Source organism: Hippocampus bargibanti, linkage group LG14, assembly GCF_051943395.1.
Source record: "Hippocampus bargibanti isolate YZ-2025 linkage group LG14, ASM5194339v1, whole genome shotgun sequence".
NCBI classification, from domain to species: Eukaryota; Metazoa; Chordata; class Actinopteri; order Syngnathiformes; family Syngnathidae; genus Hippocampus; species Hippocampus bargibanti.
In genome coordinates this window covers 13,062,087-13,089,531 of record NC_142747.1, presented here as the reverse complement: position 1 = coordinate 13,089,531, position 27,445 = coordinate 13,062,087, and the positions used below count along the sequence as shown (strand labels likewise).

At 40.4% G+C, this 27,445-nt stretch overlaps 4 protein-coding genes across 9 annotated transcripts in view; 3 read left to right on the top strand and 1 right to left on the bottom strand.

The window, feature by feature from the left end:
* The first annotated feature begins 98 nt into the window (after positions 1 to 98).
* pnkp (polynucleotide kinase 3'-phosphatase) lies at positions 99 to 7,944 on the top strand. 2 transcript variants are annotated; one of them, XM_089013186.1, is made up of 17 exons: positions 99 to 354; positions 620 to 666; positions 900 to 1,175; positions 1,243 to 1,551; positions 1,811 to 1,890; positions 1,981 to 2,038; positions 2,168 to 2,275; positions 3,817 to 3,888; positions 4,918 to 4,966; positions 5,198 to 5,268; positions 5,344 to 5,436; positions 5,536 to 5,632; positions 5,731 to 5,792; positions 6,972 to 7,081; positions 7,223 to 7,310; positions 7,407 to 7,474; positions 7,616 to 7,944. In XM_089013186.1, the coding sequence occupies exons 1-17, from the start codon at positions 234 to 236 to the stop codon at positions 7,734 to 7,736; spliced, it is 1,830 nt and encodes a 609-aa protein (XP_088869312.1). In that variant the 5' UTR covers positions 99 to 233; the 3' UTR covers positions 7,737 to 7,944. The 2 variants fall into 2 exon arrangements, with proteins under 2 accessions (XP_088869312.1, XP_088869313.1); XM_089013187.1 differs by having other exon boundaries at positions 126 to 354; positions 625 to 666.
* Positions 7,945 to 8,643: 699 nt separating this feature from the next.
* LOC148888375 (uncharacterized) lies at positions 8,644 to 11,393 on the top strand. The gene is made up of 2 exons (XM_089013194.1): positions 8,644 to 9,168; positions 9,540 to 11,393. Exons 1-2 carry the CDS (start codon positions 8,763 to 8,765, stop codon positions 10,025 to 10,027), a joined length of 894 nt encoding a protein of 297 aa, XP_088869320.1. The 5' UTR covers positions 8,644 to 8,762; the 3' UTR covers positions 10,028 to 11,393.
* Positions 11,394 to 11,593: 200 nt separating this feature from the next.
* On the top strand, positions 11,594 to 23,972 carry mfrp (membrane frizzled-related protein). Of its 2 annotated transcripts, none has more exons than XM_089013189.1 (13): positions 11,594 to 12,485; positions 13,184 to 13,280; positions 13,939 to 14,025; positions 14,347 to 14,505; positions 14,605 to 14,824; positions 15,620 to 15,750; positions 15,881 to 16,006; positions 16,991 to 17,067; positions 17,151 to 17,299; positions 19,102 to 19,232; positions 21,590 to 21,724; positions 22,902 to 23,029; positions 23,134 to 23,972. In XM_089013189.1, the coding sequence occupies exons 1-13, from the start codon at positions 12,432 to 12,434 to the stop codon at positions 23,356 to 23,358; spliced, it is 1,719 nt and encodes a 572-aa protein (XP_088869315.1). In that variant the 5' UTR covers positions 11,594 to 12,431; the 3' UTR covers positions 23,359 to 23,972. The 2 variants fall into 2 exon arrangements, with proteins under 2 accessions (XP_088869315.1, XP_088869314.1); XM_089013188.1 differs by having other exon boundaries at positions 22,899 to 23,029.
* Positions 23,973 to 24,209: 237 nt separating this feature from the next.
* The window catches only part of nudt8 (nudix hydrolase 8), a 5,249-nt gene continuing 2,013 nt past the window's right edge, over positions 24,210 to 27,445 (bottom strand). For 3 of the 4 annotated variants that reach the window (XM_089013190.1, XM_089013191.1, XM_089013193.1), the window contains 2 exons: positions 25,645 to 25,722; positions 24,210 to 24,604 (listed from right to left, as the gene is read on the bottom strand). In XM_089013190.1, coding sequence (XP_088869316.1) covers positions 24,413 to 24,604; positions 25,645 to 25,722 — 270 coding nt within the window. In that variant the 3' untranslated portion in view covers positions 24,210 to 24,412. The remainder of the gene's footprint in view (positions 24,605 to 25,644; positions 25,723 to 27,445) is intronic. The other variant, XM_089013192.1, reaches the window with a different exon arrangement.

Genomic DNA, 27,445 nt, shown 5'->3' with positions numbered 1-27,445 from the left:
TCTGTTTTTTCGAACCCCGGAATATGACAACTCAACTCAACAACGGAACATAACAACTCAACGTGTTTCACGGCGGATCTGTTATTGGGAAGGACCAATAATACGAACAATCGCAGATGATAGTTCACACTCAAGTTTTCAAAACAATCGATCGTTCTTTAAGTTTTGGAAAACAAATGTTGTCGTCCAGATCTTCGCCACTTTAGTCTTTATTTTGGGGCTGGGTTACTGAAATGTCGTGCGTTTTGGTTAGTTCATCTGGGGCTCAGGTCATTCTGGAGGATGGACGAGCCGTGCTTTTGGGTCGTGGCCGCGATACCGGAGTCGTCGACAAAAAGTGCTCTAGACACCAAGGTTGAATTTAACACTCCCGCGTTTCATAGTTTCTCTACGTTGCTCTTCCAATTGATAACGTGATGTGTTTCATAGTGGTATCCTTGGAAGCTACTGGTCACCATGAAACGCATTTACTTGAATTATGTTTTTTTTTTTGTCAAACAGTATCACAAAATGTAATTAGTTTCAACCCAAGAATGAACTGAAGTACAATTGAAAATATCAACGGCTTTGGGTAGTGCGATTGATTCTTGCGTGTTTGACAGTCATCTGTTTCTTTCAGTGAAGGTGGTGGCCTGCTTTGCAGACCAAGATGTGTTTGTCACTCAGGTACGAAAACAAAACTCTGTGTGTACCGTACCTACCCTATTTTGGTGGCTGTTGTAGCTTTGTTATTCTTGAAGAACAGTTCTCCTTTCTTGTAAGACTGTAGCTTATCTTTGCCTCTGTGTCCAAACAAATGGTGATATTGTACTGTACTCTCTTTATGTATACACCCTTAATTTTATACATTCAAAAAGTGAATGAAATCTAGAATACCGATTATTGCTATTCTTTTGCAGTTGGGTCCCAATCCCAGTTTCTTGGAGAGTGAGAAGCTTGGCCGGGGCCAGTCTGGTAAACTCAGTCATGGTGGCACCCTCTACCTGGTCAACCATGAATACCCATTTAAAGTGTGCTTCACCCCAAGCTCAACCAGACCAGCTTTCATTACGGTACAAGGAGAAGGCAACAATTCGAACAAAACAAAAAGTGGTAAGAATGGGAATGAAAAAAACTCACAGTGGAGTCCGCTAAAGCGCAGTATAAAGGATTTCTTTCCTACCTCTCCCATGAAGGTAAACTAATTTGTTTACTATTTTTCACCACATTTTGGAAGCAGACTTGTGACTTTCACCTTTTTAGTCATCAAAAAGGCCGTTGAGCCCAGAGACACGGCATCCTGATGCAAAGCGCCAACGGAGAAATGAGGCTTCGGCTGAATGGAATAAAGAGGAGATGAGCGAAGATGAGAATGAGAAACGAGCAGAAGAAAAGCTCAGGCAGCTCCAGGAGTTGGCAGAGTCAGCCATGAGTGAGAAACGGAACAGAACGGCAGCAGAAATAGAAGCCCAGACTACTATTTCGTCTTCCTTGGCCTGTGTAAAGAGCACTTGGCAGCAAATTGGGAGCCTCATTCTTTATACTCCAGCAGGCGTCAGAGGGAGTGACAAGGTGGGCCCTGGTTGAATATACCAATCTAAAAATACCCCAAACAAAACATTTGTTTCATTTAAAACTACAGCATTGGAATTATTTAATCAAAAATCTGAAATGTTTTTTATTTGATGCCAATTTTTTCAGCATTAAATCTTCACCTTTTGTCATCGAATTATATAATTCCCTATCCCCTCATCTGTCAAAACACCTGGTATCAGATGTTGAATGTAGGTGTAATTAATAATTGCCATTGTTGCAATTCCTTCCTCTGCAGATTGCTGGGTTTGACATTGATGGCTGCATTATCACCACTAAATCAGGAAAAGTCTTTCCCACAGCGCCGGATGACTGGAAGTATGTCTGTTTTCTTGAAGCCCCCAAAATTAATCATCTAACATCCCGTGTGGAAGTTGCTTTGTCTTATTTCTGCGTATTGATCAACAGGATACTATACCCTGAAATTCCGCCTCGGCTGGCCAACTTAATCAAGAAAGGATACAAGGTAGAGGAAAATGATTTTAACTTGAACTGTTGTTAGGGTATTAGATATAGATAAACCACGGGCATTAAAAAATATTAAAAGAGTAAGTTTCATTGTTGGTTCTCCCTTGCTCCACCCATTTTCGTCTAGGTGGTGTTTTTCACCAACCAGATGGGGATCGCTAGAGGAAAACTAAGACCAGAAGTCTTTAAGTCGAAAGTAGAGGACATCCTCGCCACACTGGGGTTGCCTGTGCAGGTAAGGGTTAGGTCTTCTGTATTCACAACAACAATACTCCATTTTTTATTGAAAGGTGTTTCGAATTTTTTGGTTGGCGACATGCATATATGTACGGTATTTGAAACAATGTGTGCAGCTTTGCACCAGTGCAAACTCTACCCACAATGATTGTGAAGCATGCTGGAACCTATCCCTGCCAATAGTGGGAGTTAGGCAGTGTTTTGGCAACTTTTCACTCCTATGCTGTTGAAGCAGATTTTCAACATGCACTCACCATTGTTGATTGACGGGATAAAATTTTATGTTGATGGCAAAATTGAGTTGGTGGTGTCAAACAGTCTATGGTCACTCTTAATGAGAGTCATTTCAGTCCAAATGTCATGCAATGAGGTCAATTCATTCAGAATTCATGTTTGATCTGGGTGCACTGACCGATGGCATCATCAATTCCCCTTGTGGTGGTATTTCCACATTCCATGGCGCAATACCAAAATGCTTCTACAAGCGGAGTACACCCTGAACTGGTTGCCAGCAAATCGCAGGGCACACATAGTCATCCAACTAATCGCACTCACACTCACACTCGCAGCGCCGTTTTAAAGTCAAAAGAAAAAAAAAACTAACTAAATATTCACTCATTCATTGCCAGACATGCAAAAATGTGCCAACTCCATTGCCAGAGTTTTTTTAATTGTCACTCAAATTCCAGGACCCACAGAATATTGAGTTTTAGGACTACATAAACAGTCAATGCAGCGTAAGAAACCTGAGACTCTCTTCTTTCATCAGAAAAAAATGAGATAATTCCTAAATTACATATATGGGTCTGGAGTTAATTGAGCTTGAAATGAGGGCGGCTGTCCAAAATAAAATGCAATACATATTGGTTTATATATGGCTGTATCAACAGCTGAAGCTGGAACAAAGCGCGAACGTGGAAAAGGGGAAATGCTGCCCCCTTGTGGAAAGGAAAAAACATGGCCAGCGCTTTATCAGCGCCCAAACAATAAAAAATCAAAACTCGAACAAATTCGGGATTGATTGTCTCCATCAACTTTTCAATTCCCGAATGAATTTGTGGATGGCAGTTAATGAGGTAAACGCTGAATTCTTCATATTACTTATGTTGATGATCACTAGATTCTTCAAACATACATAGTGTTATTTGCGATCAGTATAGAGTTTTTAGAAACCTCTAATTAGGTGGATTTGGATTGGATTTTCCTTTATTAGTCTCACAGTGGAGAAATGTACATTTCAAGGTGGTGTACCTTCTTGCATTCGTTTGAACTCGCTTTTGCATACATGACTTTTATGTTGGGTTTTTTTTGGCCAGGAGATTGTGGAAAATATTTTTAGATGTGGTTAATACGGATCATCGTGTTCCTGCATGTATGTTTTGGTAGGTAAATCAAGTAAAATGAGCTGTCTGAATACATTTTGGATTCAAAATTAGAAAAAATGTTCTTGTCGGTTGTAAACTGAAAATGAAAATTACGAATGAAAATTTCTTTTTAGTGTCCCCAGAGTTGATGTGTGAATTTTGATCTGTTTCAAAGGTGTTTATAGCAGCTGGTCCGGGAATCTACAGGAAGCCAGCAGTGGGAATGTGGAATCACCTGTGCAAAGAGGTACTTGACAGTCAAACTCAATCAAAAATAAAATAACATAAACTGAAGTCAACAGTAAAATGGATTTCTTGCAACAACTCTTCACTTTTGGGTGGTACTTTGAAACCATTTTGTACTACATAGCATGTACTTGTGTGTGCATTTTAATGTTTTTTTTTCTCTTTGTGTTATTATTTAAAGGACAACCGACATCCCCGGTCAAGTTATGTCCATAATTTGTAAAATCGCTTCAAATGACTTCGACTGAGCGTATTTTACAAAGATTCCACCGCATATAGCTATATTTTACGTTTTAAGACTCGCGCTGCATATTCCGGAAGTCTCGTTTTTGAGTTGGTGACGGGTCCTCACGTCACTGAAGGAACGCCCCTGACCGAGAAAGGACACATTGTAGTAGTCCTTTCATTCACGTCAATGCTTTTTGCGGTACTTTGGTCTGAAAACTTCGTGTTGATCCGTGTTGATGGCGAAATTAGAAAGAAAACGCATAAATAACGCGATGGTGAATCCTTGTGTGTGTTGCACCGAGCATCTATTTGATATTTGCTGACAAAAATTGTAAGGAATTAATCAGCCCGTTTCCAGGGACTTTGTCGCCATCTTCTGCCTCTTTTGGGTGCTACGTTTCCCCCCGCCCCAGATACCTCAAAATGACAGGGAAGAAATTCTTTAATCGATTGCAAACAGTTATGCTTTCCTCTTCAGAACTATTTGAATCATATTCATAACTGGATGAGTAACAAGAAAGCATATTCTCTGAATCTGAAGCCATTGTTTTGATTCTCGAACAAGGCGAGACGTCTTGGCGTGACACCACGAACAAGGGGACGGGACCTTCTGAAAATGGCCACTTCCGGTTTCAAATTGAAGTAGTTTTTAGACACTTTACATCATTTTTATTGGTGTTTTGCATTTGACTAAAAATATACTGCGTGTTTTGGGTATTTTAGATGCTATAAAACGTTTTTCTGATGTCAGTTAGGAAACAAAAAAGTGATGTCGGTTGTCCTTTATCTGTTTCCTGTACAGGCCAATGATGGTGTTCCTGTGGACAAAACCCAAAGTTTTTATGTTGGAGGTGAGCCTGTATGTAAAGTGTTAAATCATTTGTTGGGATGGCGATTACGTATAGCGTATAGCTTTGTCGTTGGATTTATCTTAAAAAAGTAACTTTGTGATGTTCCTGGTTACTTGATTTTACATGCAACAATGTTAGATCAGAATATAACAATCAACAAGACAGTGACAGAATTGAATCCTGGAGCATATTCCAGCAGACAAAGCTATCTTCTTATTTGTTTCCTTACAGATGCTGCAGGTAGACCTGAGAACTGGGCTCCAGGAAAGAAGAAGAAGGATTTCTCCTGCAGCGACCGACTGGTTAGACTGCTTTGTACTCTTGCTTCTCCTTTTTTTCTTAATTATTATTTAAACAAATGCTTTTCATGTCTGCAGTTTTCCATAAATCTTAGCCTGCAGTTCCACACGCCAGAGGAATACTTCCTGGGCTGGAAGAGCGCCTCTTATAGTCTACCGCAATTTGACCCTGTGAGTGAAAATGATGCCTCGTTATCTTAAAAATGGAAAAATCAGCTGGCATGCAGTATATTGTCTCAATCTGATTGCAATTTGAAATATGAATTTCAGAGAAAACTGGACTCTGGCATCAGGCTATATGACCCACCGTCTGCGTCTCTCACTTCCAGCACAACAGAAGTCATTGTGGCTGTGGGTTTTCCTGCATGTATGTAAAGACTGCGAATGTTTCTCTGTGCGCCGCACCTGCGTCACTCAACGGCATCCTCTAAATCTCAATGATTTTTTTTGTTTGTTTGTTTTCAGCGGGCAAGTCCACATTCTTCCGCACCCATATCATCCCAAATGGTTATGTCCACATCAACAGGGTAAGTAGTCAGTGTACCCTCTGGAAAATTATAGACAATTTCTGTACCCCTCTCAGTGGTTATAGAGCGTTGCAATCAAAATGATGCTCAATATTCCCTTCAAATTACATTTACAGGAGGTCCTCGATTCATGATGCAAATTTTGAGAATCCAAATGTTGTATGGCATGAGAATACGTAGGCATGGTGCTTGAATCTCTGCATTTATTTTACCCTCATATTATGCTAAGGGGTCAATTTTACCCATCTTCATTTTTGTGTTGACAAAAGCGCTTGATAACATTTCTTTTTCCTTTCTTCAAAACAGTTTTATGAAAATATGATGTCTCTCTTTTCAAGTATGTTTATCACATCTCAGAAACAGTTGTTGCTGGTGTCACTTATTATTTGACTGTTTTGTGTGGATTTTTACATACGTGTAAAAATGTACAGAAGAGGATTAGGGCCACTGAAGAAAAAAAAGGTTGGCAAGATTCTGACTTTATTCTCAGAATTCTGACTTTAAAGTGAGAATTCTGACTTTATTCTCAGAAAATTTGAATTTAAAGTGACAATTCTGACTTTATTCTCAGAATTCTGACTTTAAAGTGAGCTGAGAATAAAGTCAACATTTTCACTTAAAGTCAAAATTCTTAGAATAAAGTCAGAATTCTCATGTTAATGTCAGAATTCTGAGAATATAGTCAGAATTCTCACTTTAAAGTCAAAATGACCCACAACATAATAAAAATGATTTTTTTTTCAACATAATATGAGGGTTAAGGACGTTCTCCTGAAAATTGGTACATCGATCTTGGCCTTTATCAATAGCGGTCATAGACTCTTGAAGGTCTTCCTATCAGGTTTCGATATAAAATGACACAGAAGATTTGGTGTGTCCGATTAAGCGGTATGAAAAATGGATGGATTTTATTGGATTTCACTGCAACGTTTGATCCAGTGGTTATCATATTCTTCTGGCTCGTTTGCAGCACCCAGTGGGCATTGGCGGTAGCGCCCTTAAGTGGTTTAAGTCCCATTTATCTGAAGGAAAGAACCTTTTGTGTTCGCCTTGGTTGCTCTGAATCACAAGCGGTCTCACTCTATCTGCTTCCATTGGGTTCAATTTTCAGTAAACATGGTATTTCCTTCCACTGCTATGCGGATGACGGTAAGATCTATGTGCGTATGTCTTGTTCAGGACACCCTTGGTTCATGGCAGAGCTGTGTGGCAGCGTGTAAACGTGCTCTGAAAGAGGGTCGCAGCGCCGCTGTAGACAACACCAACCCAGACCCAGAGTCTCGCAAACGGTACCCCACAATGTAGCCTTCTCATAATACTGTTATATCCATACTTCTACTGCAGGTTTGGGATCGGAGGGTCTCTTTATTACTATAAACCATAATATAAAAATCATCCATCAACGATTTAAAGAGATTGATCTTTTTCAGTTACCTGGATGTGGCCAAAGCCGCGGGTGTATCTTGTCGCTGTTTTCACTTCTCAGCCACTCTGGAACAAGCCAAACATAACAATAGAGTATGATTCACCATTCTACGCCGTCACGTGTGTTCTGCTGATTAAACTGTTAGATTTTCTTTACTAATGCATTGTCGTCGTCGTTGTTGTGACCAGTTCCGTGAGATGGCACCCTCAGACAGCAAACACGAGAAAGTCAATGATATGATTTTCCAAAGCTATAAGTGAGTAACACAAGACAACAACAATGATATTTTTTCCCCTCTTTTAGTTCAGTTTTGGTATTGTTCCATTGAACATGATGCAGCGTGTGATTCCTTTCTAATGAACGCTCTCTGTCTCTCTTGTTTTCCCTCGATGAACAGGAAACACTTTGTGGCACCTTCTCTTTCTGAGGGATTCTCCGAGATCATCAGCATCCACTTTGTCCCAGAATTTAAAGACAGCCAGTTGGAAATCTTATTCCGACAATTCTCTGAAGGCTGATGGTCCCAAACACAATTATGAACAATGAACGAATCGGATTATCAAGAGCCGAGATTTGAGTGGTGGGGTTGTGCTAAAAAGCAAGACACAGAGAAAAAAATTGGCAAGGTTGACTAAAGCATGGTGTGCCAAATGAACAACTTCATATTGTACTGCATTATTTGTCCAATAAAATACGTACAAGTATATGTCGATACATGTCTTACAACCTGACTGTAAGGGCTTTGCTATCATATTTGGACAATAAGTGCACGAAGACTACAATTATTATTTTAAGCATCAATTACTTTATTCAAAAACAGGAAATACTCATCATTGTTTTCCAAAGTAAAACCGGATGTTTGCCGATGACAAATTTGGTTAAATAAATTTGTTACACGTGTATATCTATCTATCTATCTATCTATCTATCTATCTATCTATCTATCTATCTATCTATCTATCTATCTATCTATCTATCTATCTATCTATCTATCTATCTATCTATCTATCTATCTATCTATCTATACATACGCATACATACACACACACACACACACACACACACAAGTGGTTGTCTTTTTCTACTTGCACTTCTAATTCTACTCACGTGAATTAAATTCACAAATTACACGCACTGTTGATGCCAGTTTGCACGTGTCATCTACCCCCCACCCCATCTCAAATTGGATTGGATTTACCTTTATTAGTCTCGCCGTGGAGAAATTTACATTATATTTATATTATATTTACATTATACAGTATACACATTTCAAATAGCGGGCGTTGAAATTGGGCGTTTACACTGCAATTGCCAAGATGGTGGAGAGCGTCTACTCTACTGTGTCTAAGGGTCAACACAAGGGGCGCCATATAAAAGTAGTGCCTAGTAATAAACATGGAATGTAACACGAAGAAGAACGCGGAGTCTGGTTGTTAATGCCTGCTTGCTAATGCCTTGTGATTAGAGCATACTGACCAGAGATAGCATACGACTGCATAAGAAAATATATTGTGTTGATTTAATAGCGGTTTTATCAACCCACAATGTCTGAAGGAGAAGAAGAATTTGATTTGGTTGTCGATTTACTGTTAAAGCCATTTGCAGTACGGACCTTTGAAGAACAAGTGGACATCATGAAGAACGGTCGGACAGTTCCAAGGCTAGCCAGTCTCTCACAACAGGGGAAAGGGTTTGTCCGCCACTTTCAGTCCGCGAATTATGACCGGTACCCCTGGCTCACGGGCTCAGAGACACACTCTAAATTGTATTGCTGGGTATGTTTATTATTTGCCACTGAACGAAATGGTGTTTGGAGCAACACTGGATTTGGAAATTTGACTTGCCTCACCAAAGCAGCAACAAGACACCAATGTACAGCTGGACACTTACAAGCAACGTTACTCTTCAACGCTTTTGGGGAAACCGCAATGGATCTACCGCAAGTTCATGGTAAAAACTCGTTTTCTCTCAGTATTTCTTAGCTTGCATATTAAGTCATTTCCTGGCCTACGGTACCCTCCTTGGAGTAAACCACACCAGAATTTTCACGAGTTGCAATCGCAGCATGCGCTGCAGTAAAGCTTGTATAGTCATTATCGTCACAGTTATTAAGTGATGGATTGATTTAGATGTAGCACTACTAAAGGACTAGGTGTAAAATGCACGGATCACCACTGAGCTGCATGTACAATTATTGTCTGCTCCACATTTTCATTTTAATGAATATGTGAACACATGTGTGGTATGACTTAATAGGTCAACCTTTTCCGAGCACTTGTGCTTACAAATCTTTCATCAATCAATTCTGCTGTTTTTCATAGAGACTACATTAGACTTTCCACAATCAGCGCCGCACCCAAGTGAGTCAAAGTCACCAAATGGCTTCTCTGCAGAACCACAGAAGTATTCACCTTATGAGGACATTGACATGGAGTTGCTGCAGCAACAGAAAAATCAATCTGCAGCACTTGACAATGGCTTGCAGTCCATTGTACAGGAGGTGAAAGTTGTGTCCTCTGTCATGCGTGCAACCAGACGAGACACTCGGGCCGTCGTTGCACAGACCAGGAAACTTGCTAATGCTGTGTCTGACCTGACAACGGCCATCAATGTCCTGACAAGAGCGATAGAAAATGGGGTACGTGCAGTTGGATTTCAGGGGGCATTTTGTTCCAGTAGGCCCTCAACTGAGCTGCCGGGAAAAGAAGAGGGATGGGATGGCGAAGGAGCAAGTGACAGAATGTTACACGCAGGTGAACCCCAATGTAACCCGCGGAAACGGAAAGCTTCACTGGATGAACCCAACTAAAAGGGTGTGAGATAATTATATTTTTTAGATGTACATTTTGTGCTTAATATTACGTTTGATGAGACGTGAAAAGTTGAAGTGGTGAACTGGTAAGGAAAAAAGGCTTTGTTTCATATACGACGTGCGCGTCTTCTTTTCCTTTCGGCTTTTCCCTTCAAGGGATCGCCACAGCGAATCAGTGTCCTCCATCTTCAGATGTTTTATGCGCATGTTTGTTTTGGCCAAGCTTTTACGTCGGATGCCCTTCCTGACACTATGTGCGGATCTATGTCTTACATTCCATACATCTTGATTTATACATGAAAAGTTGCAGTTGTGCAGATTTCTGTTTATGACTTACGGACTTACGTTGAACATGACACTTGTGCTTTTGAATCTTAACAGGACAGCAAGTGTTAAACGCTGTAATGGAATTCGTTAAAGGACAACCGACGTCTCAAGACAAGTTGTGTCCATAATTTGTAAAATGGCTTCAAATGACTTCTACTGAGCGTATTTTGCAAAGATTCCACCGCATATAGCTATATTTTACCTTTTAAGACTCGCGCTGAATATTCAGGAAGTCATGTTTTTGAGTTGGTGACGAGTCTGTACGTGACGTCACTGAAGGACCGCCCCTGGCCAAAAAAAAGGACACATCCTTCCATCACGCCAATGCTTGTTTGGTCTGAAAACCTCGTGTTGCACCAGAAAGAGCCAGAAGAGGGCGTCCAAGCTCCATGTAAGGAATTTATCAACCTGTGGAAACGGGCTGATTCATTCCTCACAGCTCGGTGGCCATTTTATTGCCTCTTTTTGGGTGAGACATTCCCCCCCGCCCGTTTGCCTCCAAATGACACGGAATAAATTCTTTAATCGATTGCAAACATATGCTTTCCTCTTCAGAACTATTTGAATCATATTCATAACTGGATGTGTAACAATAAAGCATATTCTCCGAATCTGAAGCCATTGTTTTGATTCTCCAGCAATGCAAGATGTCTTGGCGTGACGTCACGAACTGGGGGCGGGACTACCTGAAAATGCCCAATTCGCAGCTCAATTTTTTTGCAGATTATGGACACTTTAAGTCATTTTTATTGGTGTTTTGCATTTGAATAAAAATATCATACTGCGTGTTTTGTGTATTTTAGATGCTATAAAACGTTTTTCTGATATCAGTTAGCAAACAAAAAAGTGACGTCGGTTGTCCTTTAAGTAATTTGTCATATCTCTATTCTTGTTTCGGTTGCCTTTATTTGAATGCACATTTAACCGATAAGACAAAACAGTTATGGTTAATAAATCAGACTTGTATTGTAGTAGAGGCATATTTATTGCTTCTTTTATTAACTCATTCACTGCCAGATGATGTGCAAATGTGTCCACTCCAGTGCCATTTTTTTTCTATGTCACTCAAATTTCAGGACCGACAAAATATTGAGTGTTGGGACTACATAACATTCAATTCAGTGTAAGAAACCTTAGACTCTTCTTTTATCGGGAAAAAATGAGTTACTTCCTAAATTATATTGGTCTGGGGTTATCTGAGCTTGAAATGGGGGCTCCTGTACAAAATCAGAAACAGAACACCTTTATTCGTCCCACAATCGGGAAATTTGCAAATACAATACTGGACACAGATATTGATTTGTAAAGCGCTTTTACAACAGCTGAAGCTTTACCAAAGCGCTGACATGAACAAAAGTTAGATGCTGCCGCCTTGTGGAAGGGAAAACCATTGCCAGAGGTCTGACCTGCACTTTATTTGCACCCTCATAATAAAAAGCAGAACACATTTGTTAATGGTGCTCCACGTTATTCTTTTCAATTCCCGAATAAATTCAGGAATGGCAGTGAATGAGTTGAAAAAAATACTTGGCGAGAACATTGGTGAAAAAAATAAGAGCAGTATGAATGGGGCTGCAATTGGATTGTTTTTCCAAATAATATCGCCTTATTTAGATTCCTGCAGAGAGCAAATCAGGTGCAGTGAGTATGAAGTTAGAGATTTTTGTTTACAATTCAATGCCGTTTACACTGACTGGTTCTCTCCACACCTATTGAAACCTTTAATCCTCCACGTGGATAAAACTCAGCCCGTTTTGAGCAAATCAGGAATTATCAGGCCCCTCTTGCTTTGGGGCTTAGTCGTCTCAGCTGACTCAGCTTTGCTCAACCCTGGGAAAGTTTTTAAAGTATTTAGGAAGCTCTCTCACGAAAAATCACAAACTAAGTGTTCAGATATGTTTTTTTTTTTAACTTTTCTAACGAGAACATGTTGACGGATAGCCAACCTTGTACTCCTCTGACACTCGCATGGACTCTCATCGCTGGAGCTCTACATTTAGACTAATTCTTTATCATTTTCTGATGGGCACGTGAGTGTGTTTGGATTCTCTAAGAGAGGAGCAGCAGACCAAAGATGTCGGCTCTCAACCAAGTTGTCATAGACTCAGACCCCTCGGACATCTACAAGGTGAGAAAGGTCAATTATGATGGTAATGCTGCTGACTTTGATAGATAATTGTACTCCTATTCTGAAATGTCACATAAAATAAAAACACATCAACTATTTACTTATCTCACAATGCAGACATTCCCAGATACAGTATGTTTTTGCTGAAGTGACTGATGTATTTTTCAATGCTTGTAAAAGGAAAACGAATGCATTGGCGGATACAGTAATTTTATTCTGGTCTGCCCAAAAGGTCACTTTTTCTTTTTTGACAAATCACTTCTGATATGACAAACATATTTGTGGGGGAAGATACAAACTTGGAGACTGCTAAAATGTTTCCTTTGTATGCATTCCCAAATACTAACTTTATTTCATTTTGTATACTATGGCCTTGTAATATTCCTGAACTCAGTATCAGAAAATAACTGCGGTGTATGATTATACACACCAATTAAAAAAAGCTTTTTGAAATGTAATTTACAGTGACTGAATATCCGAATCTGAGAGGTATTGATTTATTTCCTTATTTAGCATATTTACGTTCAAGCTAGTTGTTCGAAACATATTGCAGTATCTTTCTGGGGGTAACATACGACACAGCCCATTTATCGAAAAAAAAAAAAAAAAAAAAACTAACAATGATATTGGAGGAGCTATAGCCTTCGTATTCTAGCGTTTGGGTACAATTGCATCTTTTGTGTCGTCCTTTGTTCCAGAATGTGTTCTGCAATCCTGCCTTTGAGCTGGAGGGGGAGGGAGAGGGGTTTCGAACGACCACATCAACCCCTGAGCCAATTAAACCACCAACAACTGGTAAGTATTGCGACAAAATGAAAAATATATACACTGTATTTATAGCAAACAACAAAATACTCGTGTGCTTCGTATCCTGAGCATTTTAGCATCCAAACACGCCAACTGTGTGGGAAGGGCTATAAACTATACACCCATCCATTTTCCGTACCGCTTATTCCTCATTAGGGTCGCGGCGGGGGGCTGGAGCCTATCCCCGCTGTCTTCGGGCACGAGGCGGGGGACACCCTGAATTGGTTGCCAGCCAATCGCAGGGCACACAAAGACAAACAACAGTCACTTTCACACTCACACCTAGGGACAATTTGGAGTGGTCAATCTGCCTGCCATGCATGTTTTTGGAGTGTGGGAGGAAACTGGAGGACCTGGAGAAAACCCACGCGGGTCCAGGGAGAACATGCAAATTCCACACAGGAAGGCCGGACCGGGACGCAAACCGGCGACCTCTGCACTGTGAAGCCGGTGTGCTAACCACTCGACTGCCGCCCCGGCTATAAACTACTGTTGTTCAATTCCTTCTTATAAGAATTGTAAAAAAATAAAATGAAATCTTTCACGTCTTGGCAAAGTCCCTATAAAAGTGTTTTTTGTGTAAAAGGTTCAGACCAAAAGTGAGGTACTATCTTGGTGGTGTGTGTTCTGCTTTTGCGGAATGCAGGTTGTGGCTGGGGGAAGGCGGTGGTCTTCTCTGCCGCCCTGTTCCTGGTTGCAGCTCTCGGTCTGACATTGGTCCTCATCCTCACACGTGAGTATCTTCTTCTTCTCACTTTAGAATTGTCCAATAATTTAGCACCTTAGTACATTCTCTATGCGGTCCTTAACAAAGTTATTGTACTGCCACTGCTTATTTGTCACAAAGATCCGGACAATGTTTTTTTTTTGTCAGTGAATCCTCAGCGTTTGACGTTTTTTCAAGGAAGAATTGTGGAATTTTAACCTGAATTCAACTTTCAATAGCTCCTGTAATTTCCTGTTAAGTAGCATTCGCATTGATTGGTTTACCTTTGCTTTTCTCCATTGCAAATACACCGTTAAAATCTTGAATTGTATTCCTTTCCGGGTATAGAAATAAAAAGTAAAGAAGTTGACGAGCAGCTATTGTCAACCAGCCCTTCAGACACGTTGAGGGCACAAGATGGAGAATTACCCTCTGGTCCTCCAAACGGAAGCCTGCAGAATAATTTGCCAGTACCTCACCCTGCGAGTATCCCCACGATTGAAACACGTAGGACACTCAAACATAAGCCTGCTGAGATCTCCTTATTATATTTTAAAAGGTGTTACTTTAACGGTGACTGGCCAGACAATTTATGTGTCCTTTCAGGTTGTGGAGGAGTTTTGACTGATTCCGAAGGTTTTTTCAGCTCCCCAAACCACCCGGGTTCCTATTCCCCGAACGCCTTGTGCGTGTGGGCCATTCAAGCCACGCCCCCTCACTATCTTCAAATCCACGTGTCCTCTTTGAATATTGAGGGTCCGTCTCCCTGTTTGTTTGACTGGCTGGAGGTACAGGAGCATGTAGAGCATAACTCCGTGGTCACAAGGTTAGTGGGCTATAATGCACACATTCTACACAAATATAACTCACACAGTGTTGTACACTCGTGAATGCAGTTCGATTTATTCCAAACAATGTTCGAATGAATTAAAATGACAGTTTTTGAACTACAAATCCACAGACAACCATGACAGCGGATAACTAGACATACCATGAGATCACCATTACAATTTAATATTTTATCAAGCAGCGTACTGATACAAACACATTTGAATGTGCTGCAAATAAATCTCAGATCTGCGTTTTGTGTACTAAAGAAATGTGAAGTCTCTTTGGATTGGATTAGCATTTATTAGTCTCACAGTGGAGAAATGTGCCTTTCACAGCATCAGAGTACGGAATGGGAAAGGAAAGGAAGAAGTAGAAAAACAAAATAAAGCAGCTGCTGGAAAGACAGTCACTCTCGTGGCGCCATCTTGAAGTCAAAAGAACAAAAACAAAATCAAACAAAACAATATGACAACAAAGACACAGTCATTCAATCTTCACCAGTTTCTGCACCCTCTTTGTTGTATGAAGCGGTTCTAGATGAAATCAAAGCGTCATTTTCTCGTATCTCCTGTCCCACGTAAATCCTCTTCAATACCAAGCTGCGACAGCTGTGACAATGCTGCCCATAACAGGCGCAAAAAAAAACACAATCTCCCCAGAGCTGTCCAGCGATGACTGTCAAATGCCTCTGTCATTCCTCCAAAATCAAAAACAGTGCTGGCATATTCATGTTGCCGAAAAGGCGCAACCGTTCAGCACAGTCTCCTCCTCTTTTGTGTCCCACCTTTAGGTTCTGTGGTGCCGTGGCTCCACCAACAATCAACACAAACAGCAGCACAGTATGGGTGACGTTTCGTTCTGATGGCAGCATTGCAGGAAATGGCTTCACAGCTCAGTACAAGGCTTTGCTGCCTGGACACAGTCAGTGGTTTGTGTGCATGATAGCAGACGAAAGGAAAGCTCCTCCTTTTGATTTGTTCCCAACTTCTATGCAATAAACATAAGTGCCGCGCACGTTTGTGTAATCGGTTGTTGTGTGCTTGTTTTTAAGAAAGTTGCTTCAGAGACGAGTTCATGTGCGACAGCGGTCGCTGTCTGCTGCCCGCGTCTGTGTGTGATGGTCATTCCAACTGCCATGACCAAAAAGATGAAGCCAACTGCAGCAATAAACACAGTGGTGAGAGATTGTGAAAAAACACTTTATCAATTCATCAGTTTCCTTCCAAACTCCAAAGGAAAAAAGAAAAAGCACTGATTATCTCGCTTTATTATTATTTTTTATTTCCAATGATCGAGGTTTGTGCAATGACACCACGAAAACAAAACGTCTGTCCCAAGGCTTTTACACAGTATTGTGGCTTCAATAAGATACCATTGAGCGGAATCTAGTGCAGGGGTGTCAAAGTCATTTTTTTGCCGCGGGCCACATTGTAGTTATGGTTTCCTCTTGAGGGCCGTTATGAATTTGGGGAACCCATTAGAATGTTTAAATCCCTTCAAATATTACATATAGAGCACACAGCAAATTAATGAACAACTCATTTTCAAATCTGAAGTCAAGAATAATGACTTTTATTGTGGTTGACATCCAAAAATATGAAATTTTGGCTCAGATTTTAGCAATCATCATGGAATTTAACAAGTTTGATTTGCTTTCGCGGGTCGAATAAAATCATGTGGCGGGCCGGATTTGGCCCGCGGGCCTTGACTTTGACACCATTGGAACGACCTCACCTGTTTATACAATACATAGTAATTTATATAGCGCTTTCACAACAGCTGAAGCTGTAACAAAGCGCTTAACAAAACCGTTAAAAAGTAAAAGCATGTGCCAATGCCCACAAAAACTATGCAAAGAAAAAAAATATCATAGCTCGACTAGTTGGATTCAATAATTGTAATGATTTTTAATCTCATAATGACCTTCTCAACCCGTCTCGTCCACACACAGTGAAAAAGAAATGAAAAACAAACCCAAAATGATAAAATCCTAAATTATTATAACCCTGTCTCACACACACAACAAAAAGCATGACCTCCTTGACCCAAAGGTCACTTACCAATGCTGCAAATTCAAAATATGCACAATTATTTTGGGCTGCAGTCCATGATGAGCTTTCATAATGGCGCTTACCGAGTATCCACCGATGTTTATCCACAGAATGTGGCGGACTGAAGATTGGACCATTCGGCTTCCTGGCAAGTCCAAACCACCCCAGCCCATACCCTCACCAGCAGGTACATTCACAATTCCGCACTGGTCACCTAACTTAAAAAAAAGACTATTCCAGCTATCCTACATCCCATCTTTTTCTCCTTAGTTTTGTATATGGCACATATCTGTTGAAGAGGGTCACGTCGTCATGCTGCACTTCAAAAATTTCAGTCTGGAGGCTCAGGACGTGTGCGAGTTTGACTATGTGGAGGTACATGATGGCAGAGATGATGGAACTGGAAGAGTTCTGGGAAGGTAACGTGCACAGTATTTTGGTATTCAGAATTAGAATCAGAATGAGAAAGCCATTAATAGTGCCACAATGGGGAAATTTGCAATCTACAGCGGCAAAATTGAAAGGGGTGGGGTGAAAAGATAAAACAAAGTATTCTATGCATTAAAGAAAATGTCAGGAGACTGAAATGTACAACTGCACAAAAAATGTTTCATGAAAAAAACTGTACATAGTGCAAAGTATAAAAATACAGTATAAAAAGCATATATTGACATATGTAACTGTATTCACTCGACATATGAAATGTATTATTATTATAAGATGGCTGTGCTATTTACAATGTATAGACAGGGTTTTTTTTCATATTCATTTTTCATATTTATTCATATTAGAATACGATATATTAATTGAACAAATGTCTTAGGATTCCTGTGCCTTTGTCATGCTGTTTGGTATTGGGGTTCAGTTTCTATTCTGAACATGAATTGAATGTGAAATGAAATAAGGCAACCAATGTCACTGAAAGGGTGAATGATGTCATCAATTCAACATGAACTCATTCACTGCCATTCCCAAATTTATTCTAGAAAATATGACATAAAGCACCATTTCCGAATTATTGATGAGAAGGTTTCTTCAGCCGTCATCTGTACTTTTTTGAAGGTGTCGCACGTTTCGCCTCCTATCCAAGAGGCTTCGTCAGCGCAAGAGGCTTCGTCAGCGAACTGTTCGCTGACGAAGCCTCTTGGATAGGAGGCGAAACGTCCGACACCTTCAAAAAAGTACAGATGACGGCTGAAGAAACCTTCTCATCGATGGACCACTCCTGTACGACTGAGAGCTTACACAGACATTTCCAAATTAGTTCGGGTTTTGTTTTTGTTGCTTTGGTTCCGATAGAGCGCTGGCCATGGCCTCTGGCACCTTCCACATGGGGGCAGAATTTCCCTTTCTTTCATGTTAGCGCTTTGTTCCAGCTTCAGCTGTCGTTAAAACGCGAAATAAACCAATATGTATGTGTTGCATTGCATTTTGGACAGCTGCCCTCATTTCAAGATCATATAACTCCAGACCCATATAATTTAGGAATTAACTCTTTTTTTTCTGATGAAAGAAGAGAGTAAGGTTTCTAACGCTGTACAGTATGTTTATGTTGTCCTAAAACTCAATATTGTGTGGGTCTTGGAATTCGAGTGACAATGACAAAAACTCTGGCACTGGAGTGGACACGTTTGCACATGTCTGGCAGTGAATGAGTTAACAGCACTTATCTAATTTATTTTTTAACTGCAAAAGTACCTGATACCATTCGTTCATCTTTTGTCAGAATGATGGATGCAGATACATTTAATCCTGACAGTATGAACAATTCTGCTCAAAATGTTTCGATGCCAACAGAGGAGCTCAAGAGTTTTTGGCGACCGTTGGAAGTTGCCTTTGTCGACTATTTTGACAATTTTTTCTGCTCTATTGACACTTTGTTCATGTTCAGAGTTTCACACCAGTTTAATTTTGTAGCAAAAGGACATCCCTTTGCCAACTAATGTTGGACCTGACCATGGTCTGCAGGCTCACAATTTCCATTCTAATTCATCACAAAAGGTGTTTAAAAAGTCCTGCTGAAAACGAAAGGCTTCCAATAAAATTAAAAGAATACCATAGTCCGAAATCTCTTGCTAAACTGACGATGAATTGAATCCAAAGTGTGACTTTGGTCCACATTCTGCACTTTACACGCTTGTCCCATTTCCATTCACGTCATCACGTGTCACTGTGATACCGCATTGATTCTGCTTGCATAATGGTGTGTTTTCCTTGTCAGGTTTTGTGGCACCACCCTCCCACCAGATCTGACCTCATCCGGACAGCACATGACTGTGATATTTGTGGCTGACGAGGGAGTGGCTGACAGTGGATTTAATGCCACCTATCAGTCTGTGTACCTACTGGATCGTGAGTTCTTCTTTTCCAAGTTATATGTTGTACAAGAAGACATATTTGATATTTTTTTTTAATATATCGGTACTGTTCTTGGACTGTTTCCTTCCCCTCTGCGAATACAGTAATCCCTTAGTACTTCCCGGTTTAAAGGGCAACCGACGTCACTTTTTTGTTTTTTAACTGACATCAGAAAAATGTTTTATAGCATCTAAAATACCCAAAACACGCAGTATGATATTTTTAGTCAAATGCAAAGCACCAATAAAAATGACTTAAAGTGTCCAAAATCTGCAAAAAAATTGAGCTGCGAATTGGGCATTTTCAGAAAGTCCCGCCCCCAGTTTGTGACGTCACGCCAAGACGTCTTGCATTGCTAGTGAATAAAAAAATGGCTTCAGATTTGGAGAATATGCTTACTTGTTACACATCAAGTTATGAATATGATTCAAATAGTTCTGAAGAGGAAAGCATACATGTTTGCAAGCGATTAAAGAATTTATTTGTGCCATTTTGAGGCAACAATGGGGGAAAATCTCTCACCCAAAAAAAAGAGGCACAAAATGGCGACCTCCAGTGGCCACCTCCGCTTCCACAGGCTGATAAATTCCTTATATGGCGCTTGGATGACCTCTTCTGGCAGCTTTTGGGTGCAACACGGTTCTCAGACCAAACATGTACAGCAAAATACATTGACGTGTTGGAAGGACTGCTATAATGTGTCTTTTTTTACGGTCAGGGGCGGTCCTTTAGTGACGTCACGTACGGACTCGTCACCAACTAAAAAAAAAAAGACTTCCTGAATATTCAGCGCGAGTCTTAAAACATAAAATATAGCTATATGCGGTGGAATATTTGTAAAATACGCTCAGTAGAAGTCATTTGAAGCCATTTTACAAATTATGGACACAACTTGTCCGGAGACGTCGGTTGTCCTTTAAGTTTTGATGCATCGCGGTTTTTTTTCCAGGAAAAAAAAAAACAGAAAAAAATGCCGACTCAGAGGTTTTCTACATGGCTGTAGATTGATTGGTTCCAGTGGTGACATCACCCATAATGCAGGCTACACTGTCACATCTGCATAAATGCTAAAGAATGATAATTATAATTATAATAATCCATCCATTTTCCGTACCGCTTATTCCTCATTAGGGTGGCGGGGGGTGCTTTTTAAGCGCCTTTCAAATCTCTCAAGGTCACTTTACAGTTACAGGGTATTTTTTTCTGTGGGTGAGCAGCGGCAGCCACACGCGCCAGCGTTCACTCAGCCCGGAAGTAACTCAAATAGAATAGTAAGACAAATGGCTAGAAAACTAGCTAGCAAGCCAATAGATAGCTAATAGCTAGCCAGCTAGATAACTAGCCAGCCAGATAGCTATTGTACGGTATTACAGAAACGACAAAGAGGGATTGAATTCGCACAATATTTCTTACTAATGTCGACATAAACCAAAGTCAAAAGACCAAAATAATACATCTCTTTTATAAGCGCCTTTCAAAACTATCAAGGTCACTTTACAGTCACAGGATAAGTTTTTCTGTGGTAGAGCAGCGGCAGCCACACACGCTAGCATTCACTCAACCCGGAAGTAATTCAAATGTATACAAAGCTTGCTATATTGCTAATAGACAGCTAATTGATATATCGCTAAAAAGCTAATAGTTAGCAAATAGCTAGCTAGCTAGCTAGCTAGCTAGATAGCTAGCTAGCTAGATAGATAGATAGATAGATAGATAGATAGATAGATAGATAGATAGATAGATAGATAGATAGATAGATAGATAAAAAAAATAATGATGTTTGAACATTCCCCCACTTTGAGGCCATCGGTTGGAAACAATTTGACCTCTATTGTCTGCAAGCCGGCGACTTATAAAGTATTGACCAGATGAAGACAGGATGGGTGGGAAGGGGGCGGGAGGAGAGAATTGGGTAAAGAAGGTTAATGACTATATCTTCTTCTTCTTATTTTCCTTTTGACTTTTCCCTTCAAGGGATCGCCACAACGAATCAGTGTCCTCCATCTTCAGAGGTTTGATTCGCATATTTGTTTTGGCCAAGCTTTTACGTCGGAGGCCCTTCCTGACACAACCCTCTCTATTGTTAATGAGTATATCACATTTTATAATTTAACTTATCAGTAAATGTGTGTACTGCTAGAATCCCTGTCTCAAAAATATCAAGAATAAATACTGTTTACATCTTTTAATCATGCTAGTACTCAAACCCTACCTTGTGGATTTTTTTGTCTAGCGCAGGTGGTCTTGGTCCCCATTAACTGCGAAAAATGAGGGATTACTGTATCCAGTGTTCATAATTTTTTCTTTGATTGATTAATTGGCTATTTTTTTTTTACTTTGGATTTTTAAAGGGAATTGCGGACCAAAGCAGTTTGCCTGCAGTACCGGGGAATGTCTTCATCCACAGTGGTTGTGTGATGGTTGGAATGACTGTCCCGATGGAGCAGATGAACAGGATTGTGGCAACTCCACCTATCCGCCATTCAGTGAGTAAATACGACCGCTGACGCTGATCACAGTCTGTGACAATCACACGTTTGTTTCCTTTTTTTTGTTTCTTCGGCTATTGTCAAGAAAATAAATGCGACCGTTTGCATTCCCTTCCATCCAAACAATGTGGGCCCTGACATATTTCTACCGTATTTTCCAGTGTATAAGGCGCACCCCAAAGCCTTCATTTTCTTCAAAAGATGACCCTGCGCATTATACTATGTTGCGCTTTATACAGTGATACCTCAGCTCACGAACTTAATTGGTTCCCACAAAGTGTGTGTAAGGCAAAAAGTTCATCTGCCGAACATTTATTTCCCATAAGAAACCATTAAAAAATAGAATAATGCGTTCCCAGGTCCCCATAAAATTTTCTACTAAATAAGCCTTAAAACTACCCAAAATATACCTTATTTTATGTATAATAAATATGCTATTGTATTGTAATTGAAGAAATAAAATGTACTGTATAATAAAGTCGTTTTATTGACCTTTGTGGTGGTCGTTGATGTAGTTGCCTCTTGATGATATCCGAGTGAAGTTGCTATGCTTTCTCTGCGATAATACCCTCACTCACACTGTCCCCTGCTAGCTGCTTTTCGTTAATCCAAATCAACATAAGTTTTTCAACCTCTTCTATTGCCTGAGACCGTTGCTTAGACAACACAGAAACACCCTTAGCCACACGTAGCAATGGTCGACTTAGCATAGCGGTACAGGGACGCTAAGTCAAACAAACGCACACCTCATTCATGTTTTTCGATGATCTCCTTCTTCTGCTCGACCGTAATTTTCTTTTGTGTCCTCTTCGGCTTAACACTCGCCAGTGGTGGGGTCTTTTTCGCTCACATAATAGCAAAAGTACTCCACTCGATAACAAACCATGTCTGCACTCAAACTAGTCCACCAGCCACCGTGGCGCTTTGTGGTTTGGTTCGTCCGTCGAAAACTAGTTCATTAGCCAAGACTATGCTTGCGAATTTAATGTTCGTGAGGCAAAAAGTTCGTAAACTGAGGTATCACTGTACTGCATATGGATTATTTTTTTTAAATACACCATTCATTGGGGCTGCGTCTTATACTCGGGTGGGCCTTATACACCGGAAATACGGTAATTCTTTTGAGCAGAGATCATGACTTTGCTGGAATAAGGTATTTTCTCGATGCCAGCAGTTTCGCCGTGTGAGTTGATAGACGTGGAGATGTGTCTGGGTCTCAGTTACAACCTCACCTCATTCCCCAACATATGGCTCGCCATCGCCGACCAGAGAGAAGCTGCCACGCTTCTACGACAGTACAGGGTACCTTTTTGTGCCATCTTGAAAACATGCATCAGTCAAGACTTGAATTTCCAGGACCGAAGTCCATCGCATCTGAAACTTTTTCCTCTGTGGTCTTGGCAAAGGTTTTGCTGGAGCTGGCCTGCTTCGAGCCCTTGCGGAAACTAATTTGTGGGATGTTCTTACCGCAGTGCAGCCCTCACGGAGGTGTCCTGCAACCCTGCCGCTCTGTCTGCTCCTTGGCTGAGCATCAGTGCAGCCAAGCCTTGGACCTTTTCTCCTTCAGTTGGCCCTTCAACTGCCACCTCCTTCCTGACACACAGGACCCCATGCAGTGCTCCCTGCCTTGATTACCACACTCAGGAAAAAAAGAGGGTTTCAATTGTTTTGGGGTCTGGTCCGAATGACAGCAACCTTCCAGAAGCTTATTGCGTCATCAAGTTCATCACAATTAAGTTACCGTATTTTCCGGTGTATAAGGCGCACCCCAAAGACTTAATTTTCAAAAGCTACGCCGTATATGTGAAGTGAAATTGAGCCCCAAAAGGGCTCGCAACTACTGGCAGCAGCCACCGACTCCATTTCCCCCTGTAGAAGAAGTCGTGTGTAACCTCAGCCTCTAGTATAGCGCCTTATAATGTGGTGTGCCTTATATTTGGATTTTTTAAAATCTATTTCCATATTATATTTGGAAAACTTTTTTTTCGTTATGCCTTATAGTCCGGTGCGCCTTATACATATATGGAAAAGGTTTGAAAATATACCATTCATTGGGGGTGCGCCTTATACACTGGAAAATACGGTAGATGTTAACTTAAAATAAACCATCTATACAGTGGAAAAATCGGAGTCTTCACAAAGAGGTAAAGCAATAAAAGCAATTGGAGTCATAAGGGGTCAAAACAAAGATTTAAAAAATGACCTAAATCCCTCCTACCCTCAAAAAAAAAAAAAAAAAAAAAAAAAAAAAAAAAAAAAAAAAAGTGAAAATCCACTGAAATGCCGATGATTATATTGTATAAGTTAAGTATGGGGAATAAAACCTACACACAGAAAATGTTTCCAGATCTTTAATGCATTTGTGCTTGAACATGCCTCATCCTGATATACTGTTTGTTCTTCAACAGGTGAGGTTTGAGCTTAAGTGAGGTTACAAAAAAATAAGGGAAAATAAATAGCTGTGAATCAATGAGTACACAAATTGTCTTATTAACCAACGGTAACTCATTTAATCAGTTCATTTCATTCCGTCAGTCAGCAGATGATCTTATAGCATGATGTGCAATAACTCATAAAACCGTTGAAAGTGGTTGACTTCAATCAAAGAAACTTTGGGAAAACAAGTACATACAAATGTGCAGGAGAAACAAAAATGAGTAAATGTGAACTCGGAGCAACACGTCACTACATTTGTGACGGTATAAGAAGTTTTAGTGTATGATCTAAGGCAACAGCGGTGAGGCCCCACACACGATGCTTCCCATTCCGAAACACGGGCAGCGTGTATCCATACTTGTTCCCTGTGCGAAAATGCGTGTACCCGCGGTTTCCAGGGTCGCATAAATGGGACAAAGACAAATTAAAAATCTCCTCCACCTGAAAAACAGAGAAAAACAGATGTTTTCATAAAAGGAGAAAAAAAAGTTGAGCGGTTGTTTCATTTTTGACAACATTAACTCATTTACTGCCAGACATGTCCAAAAATGTGTCAACTCCAGTGCCAGGGTTTTTGTCATTGTCATTCAAATTCCAGGACCCACAGATTATTGACGTTTAGGACTACATAAACATTCAATGCAGTGTAAGAAACATTACTCTCTTCTTTCATCAGAAAAAAAGAGTTAATTTCTAAATTATATGGGTCTGAAGTTATGAGCTTGAAATGAGGGCAGCTGTCCACATTGCAATGCAATACATACATATTGGTTTAGAGAGTGCTTTCACAACAGCTGAAGCTGTAACAAAGAGATAACATGGAAAAAAATGAAATGCTGCCGGCTTGTGGAAGGGAAAAACATTGCCAGAGGTCTGGCCAGCGTTTTATCGGCACCCAGGCAAAAACAGAAAAACAAAACCCAAACAAATTTGGGAATGACGCTCTACGTCATGTTTTAAATTCCTGAATAAATTCGGGAATGGCAGTGAATGAGTGATGGACGGGGTGATTTGTGGGGTTGAATGGTGCAGCGGTGTGGACAGCATTTAATAAGTTATAAAAAATAAAAAACATTACTGTATATCACAGGTGTCAAAGTCAAGGCCCGCGGGCCAAATCCGGCCCGCCACATCATTTTTTTCGGCCCACGAAAGCAAATCAAACTTGTGAAATTCCATGATGCTTGCTAAAATCCGAACCAAAATGTCATATTTTTGGATGTAAACCACAATAACAGTCATTATTCTTGACTTCAGATTTGAAAACTAGTTATTCATTAATTTTGTGTGTGCTCTATATGTAATATGTGGAGGGGATTAAACATTCTAATGGCTTCCCCAAATTCATAACGGCCCTCGAGTGGAATCCATAACTACAATGTGGCCTGCGGCAAAAAATTACTTTGACACCCCTGCTGTATATAGTATTGAAGAGCCACCCGGCGCTATTCAGTAAACAGCAATAAAAAGAATAAGTTTACCTCTCCAGGATTTGGTTTGAAAGACAGCTCCTCAAGAGGGCCGACATAAGCCAACACAGGAGCCACCAACATACCTGACTGAGGAAAAGACAATTCACAAATCACAACAACAAAGTAAACAAAGTTACAGTGATACCTCGGCTTATGAAGGCTTTAGCTCACGAATGTTTCGTCTTATGAACGTTAAATTGGCGAGAATATAATATTGGCACATGAACTATTTTTTGGTAAACACACGGAGCGCCACAATGAGTGATGTGTCGTTCGCGAACGAGCCGGTTCTCCTAACAAGGAGCTGAAAATGGCAGCCGACCCCTATTCCCTGCCCCCAGTCTTCCGTTAAAGCTGCACGTGATTGGTCAAGATCCGTGGTAGAGGAGGGGGGTCACACGCAGGGGTGGGGGGGGGGGTTTACAGAAACACACACGAAAGGGAAACGACAGAGCTTGAAACAAAAAAAGTGAAATGGTGAGAAAATGGATAGAAAACACAGTGACATTTTGACTCGTTTCAACTTTATGGATAATTCAAAGGCAGAGTGTAGACTGCAAGGTTAAAATATCCCATCAATCAGGCTCCACAAATAACCCGCATAAGCCATCTGTACAATTGAAGAGAACATACAAGCAAGGGACACAGCTATTAATGAAGTTTTGTGTGTCTGCCTGCATCAACCCAGAGCTCCTTGAGATACTTGATGCAAAAAGCTATCCATCCCATCATGCCAGCAAACGACCATCACAAAGGTAAATAAAATGGCTTTATAATACAGTACAGTTTATTTCTTTAATTACAATACCATGGCACATTTATTATACATGAAATAAGGTATATTGTGTGAAGTTTTAAGGGTTATTTAGTTGAAAATTATGTTTTATGGGGACCTGGGAATGGATTATTCTCATTTTAATCGTTTCCTATGGGAAATTAATGTTTGGAATACACACTTTTCGCCTTACACACACTTTCTGGGAACCAATTAAGTTCGTAAGCGTGGTATCGCTGTACTTTATAAGACAGGTTCTCAGTTCCCATTATTTTGAGTACAGATCGAATAGACAGATACTTAAAGAACAACCGACGCCTCCAAACAAGTTGTGTCCATAATTTGTAAAATCGCTTCATATGACTTCTACCGAGCATATTTTACAAAGATTCCACGGCATATAGCTATATTTTACGTTTTCAGACTCGCGCTGAATATTCAGGAAGTCTTGTTTTCGAGTTGATGACGCTGCTTGACATTACGTCACGTCAGGAACGCCCCTGACCGAGAAAGCGACACACAATGCATTTTGGGTAATTTGTTTGGTCTGAAAACTTCGTGTTGATGGCGAAATTAGTAGGAAAACACATAAATAACGCAATGGTGAATCATTGTGTTGCACCAAGACTACTATTTGATCGTAGTTGATACAAATTCCCAGCAGACAAATCAGCCCATTTCCAACGGAGCTTGGGCGCCATCTTCTGCATTTTCTGGGACGCTACATTGAAGTCCTGATGGCTCGAATTGATACGGGAGGACTTCTTTAATCGATTGCAAACATTTATGCTTTCCTCTTCAGAACAATTTGAATCATATTCATAACTGGATGAGTAACAAGCATCTTCTCTGAATCTGAAGCCATTGTTTTGATTCTAGAGCAAGGCAAGACGTCCTGGCGTGACGTCACGAACAAGGGGGCGGGACCTTCTGAAACTCGGCATCTCCGAGGTCATTTTGAAGTAGTTTTGGGACACTTTAACTCATTTTTATTGGAGTTTTGCATTTGACTAAAAATATCAGCCTGCGTGTTTT

Coding starts and splice junctions, on each gene's coding strand:
- pnkp (XM_089013186.1), top strand. CDS start 234: ATGTCGTGCGTTTTGGTTAGTTCATCTGGGGCTCAGGTCATTCTGGAG. Junction 3,889..4,917: donor GGAATCACCTGTGCAAAGAG/GTACTTGACAGT, acceptor TTTCCTGTACAG/GCCAATGATGGTGTTCCTGT. Junction 4,967..5,197: donor CCAAAGTTTTTATGTTGGAG/GTGAGCCTGTAT, acceptor GTTTCCTTACAG/ATGCTGCAGGTAGACCTGAG.
- LOC148888375 (XM_089013194.1), top strand. CDS start 8,763: ATGTCTGAAGGAGAAGAAGAATTTGATTTGGTTGTCGATTTACTGTTA. Junction 9,169..9,539: donor GGATCTACCGCAAGTTCATG/GTAAAAACTCGT, acceptor TGTTTTTCATAG/AGACTACATTAGACTTTCCA.
- mfrp (XM_089013188.1), top strand. CDS start 12,432: ATGTCGGCTCTCAACCAAGTTGTCATAGACTCAGACCCCTCGGACATC. Junction 15,751..15,880: donor GGCTTTGCTGCCTGGACACA/GTCAGTGGTTTG, acceptor CTTGTTTTTAAG/AAAGTTGCTTCAGAGACGAG. Junction 17,068..17,150: donor GCCCATACCCTCACCAGCAG/GTACATTCACAA, acceptor TTTTCTCCTTAG/TTTTGTATATGGCACATATC.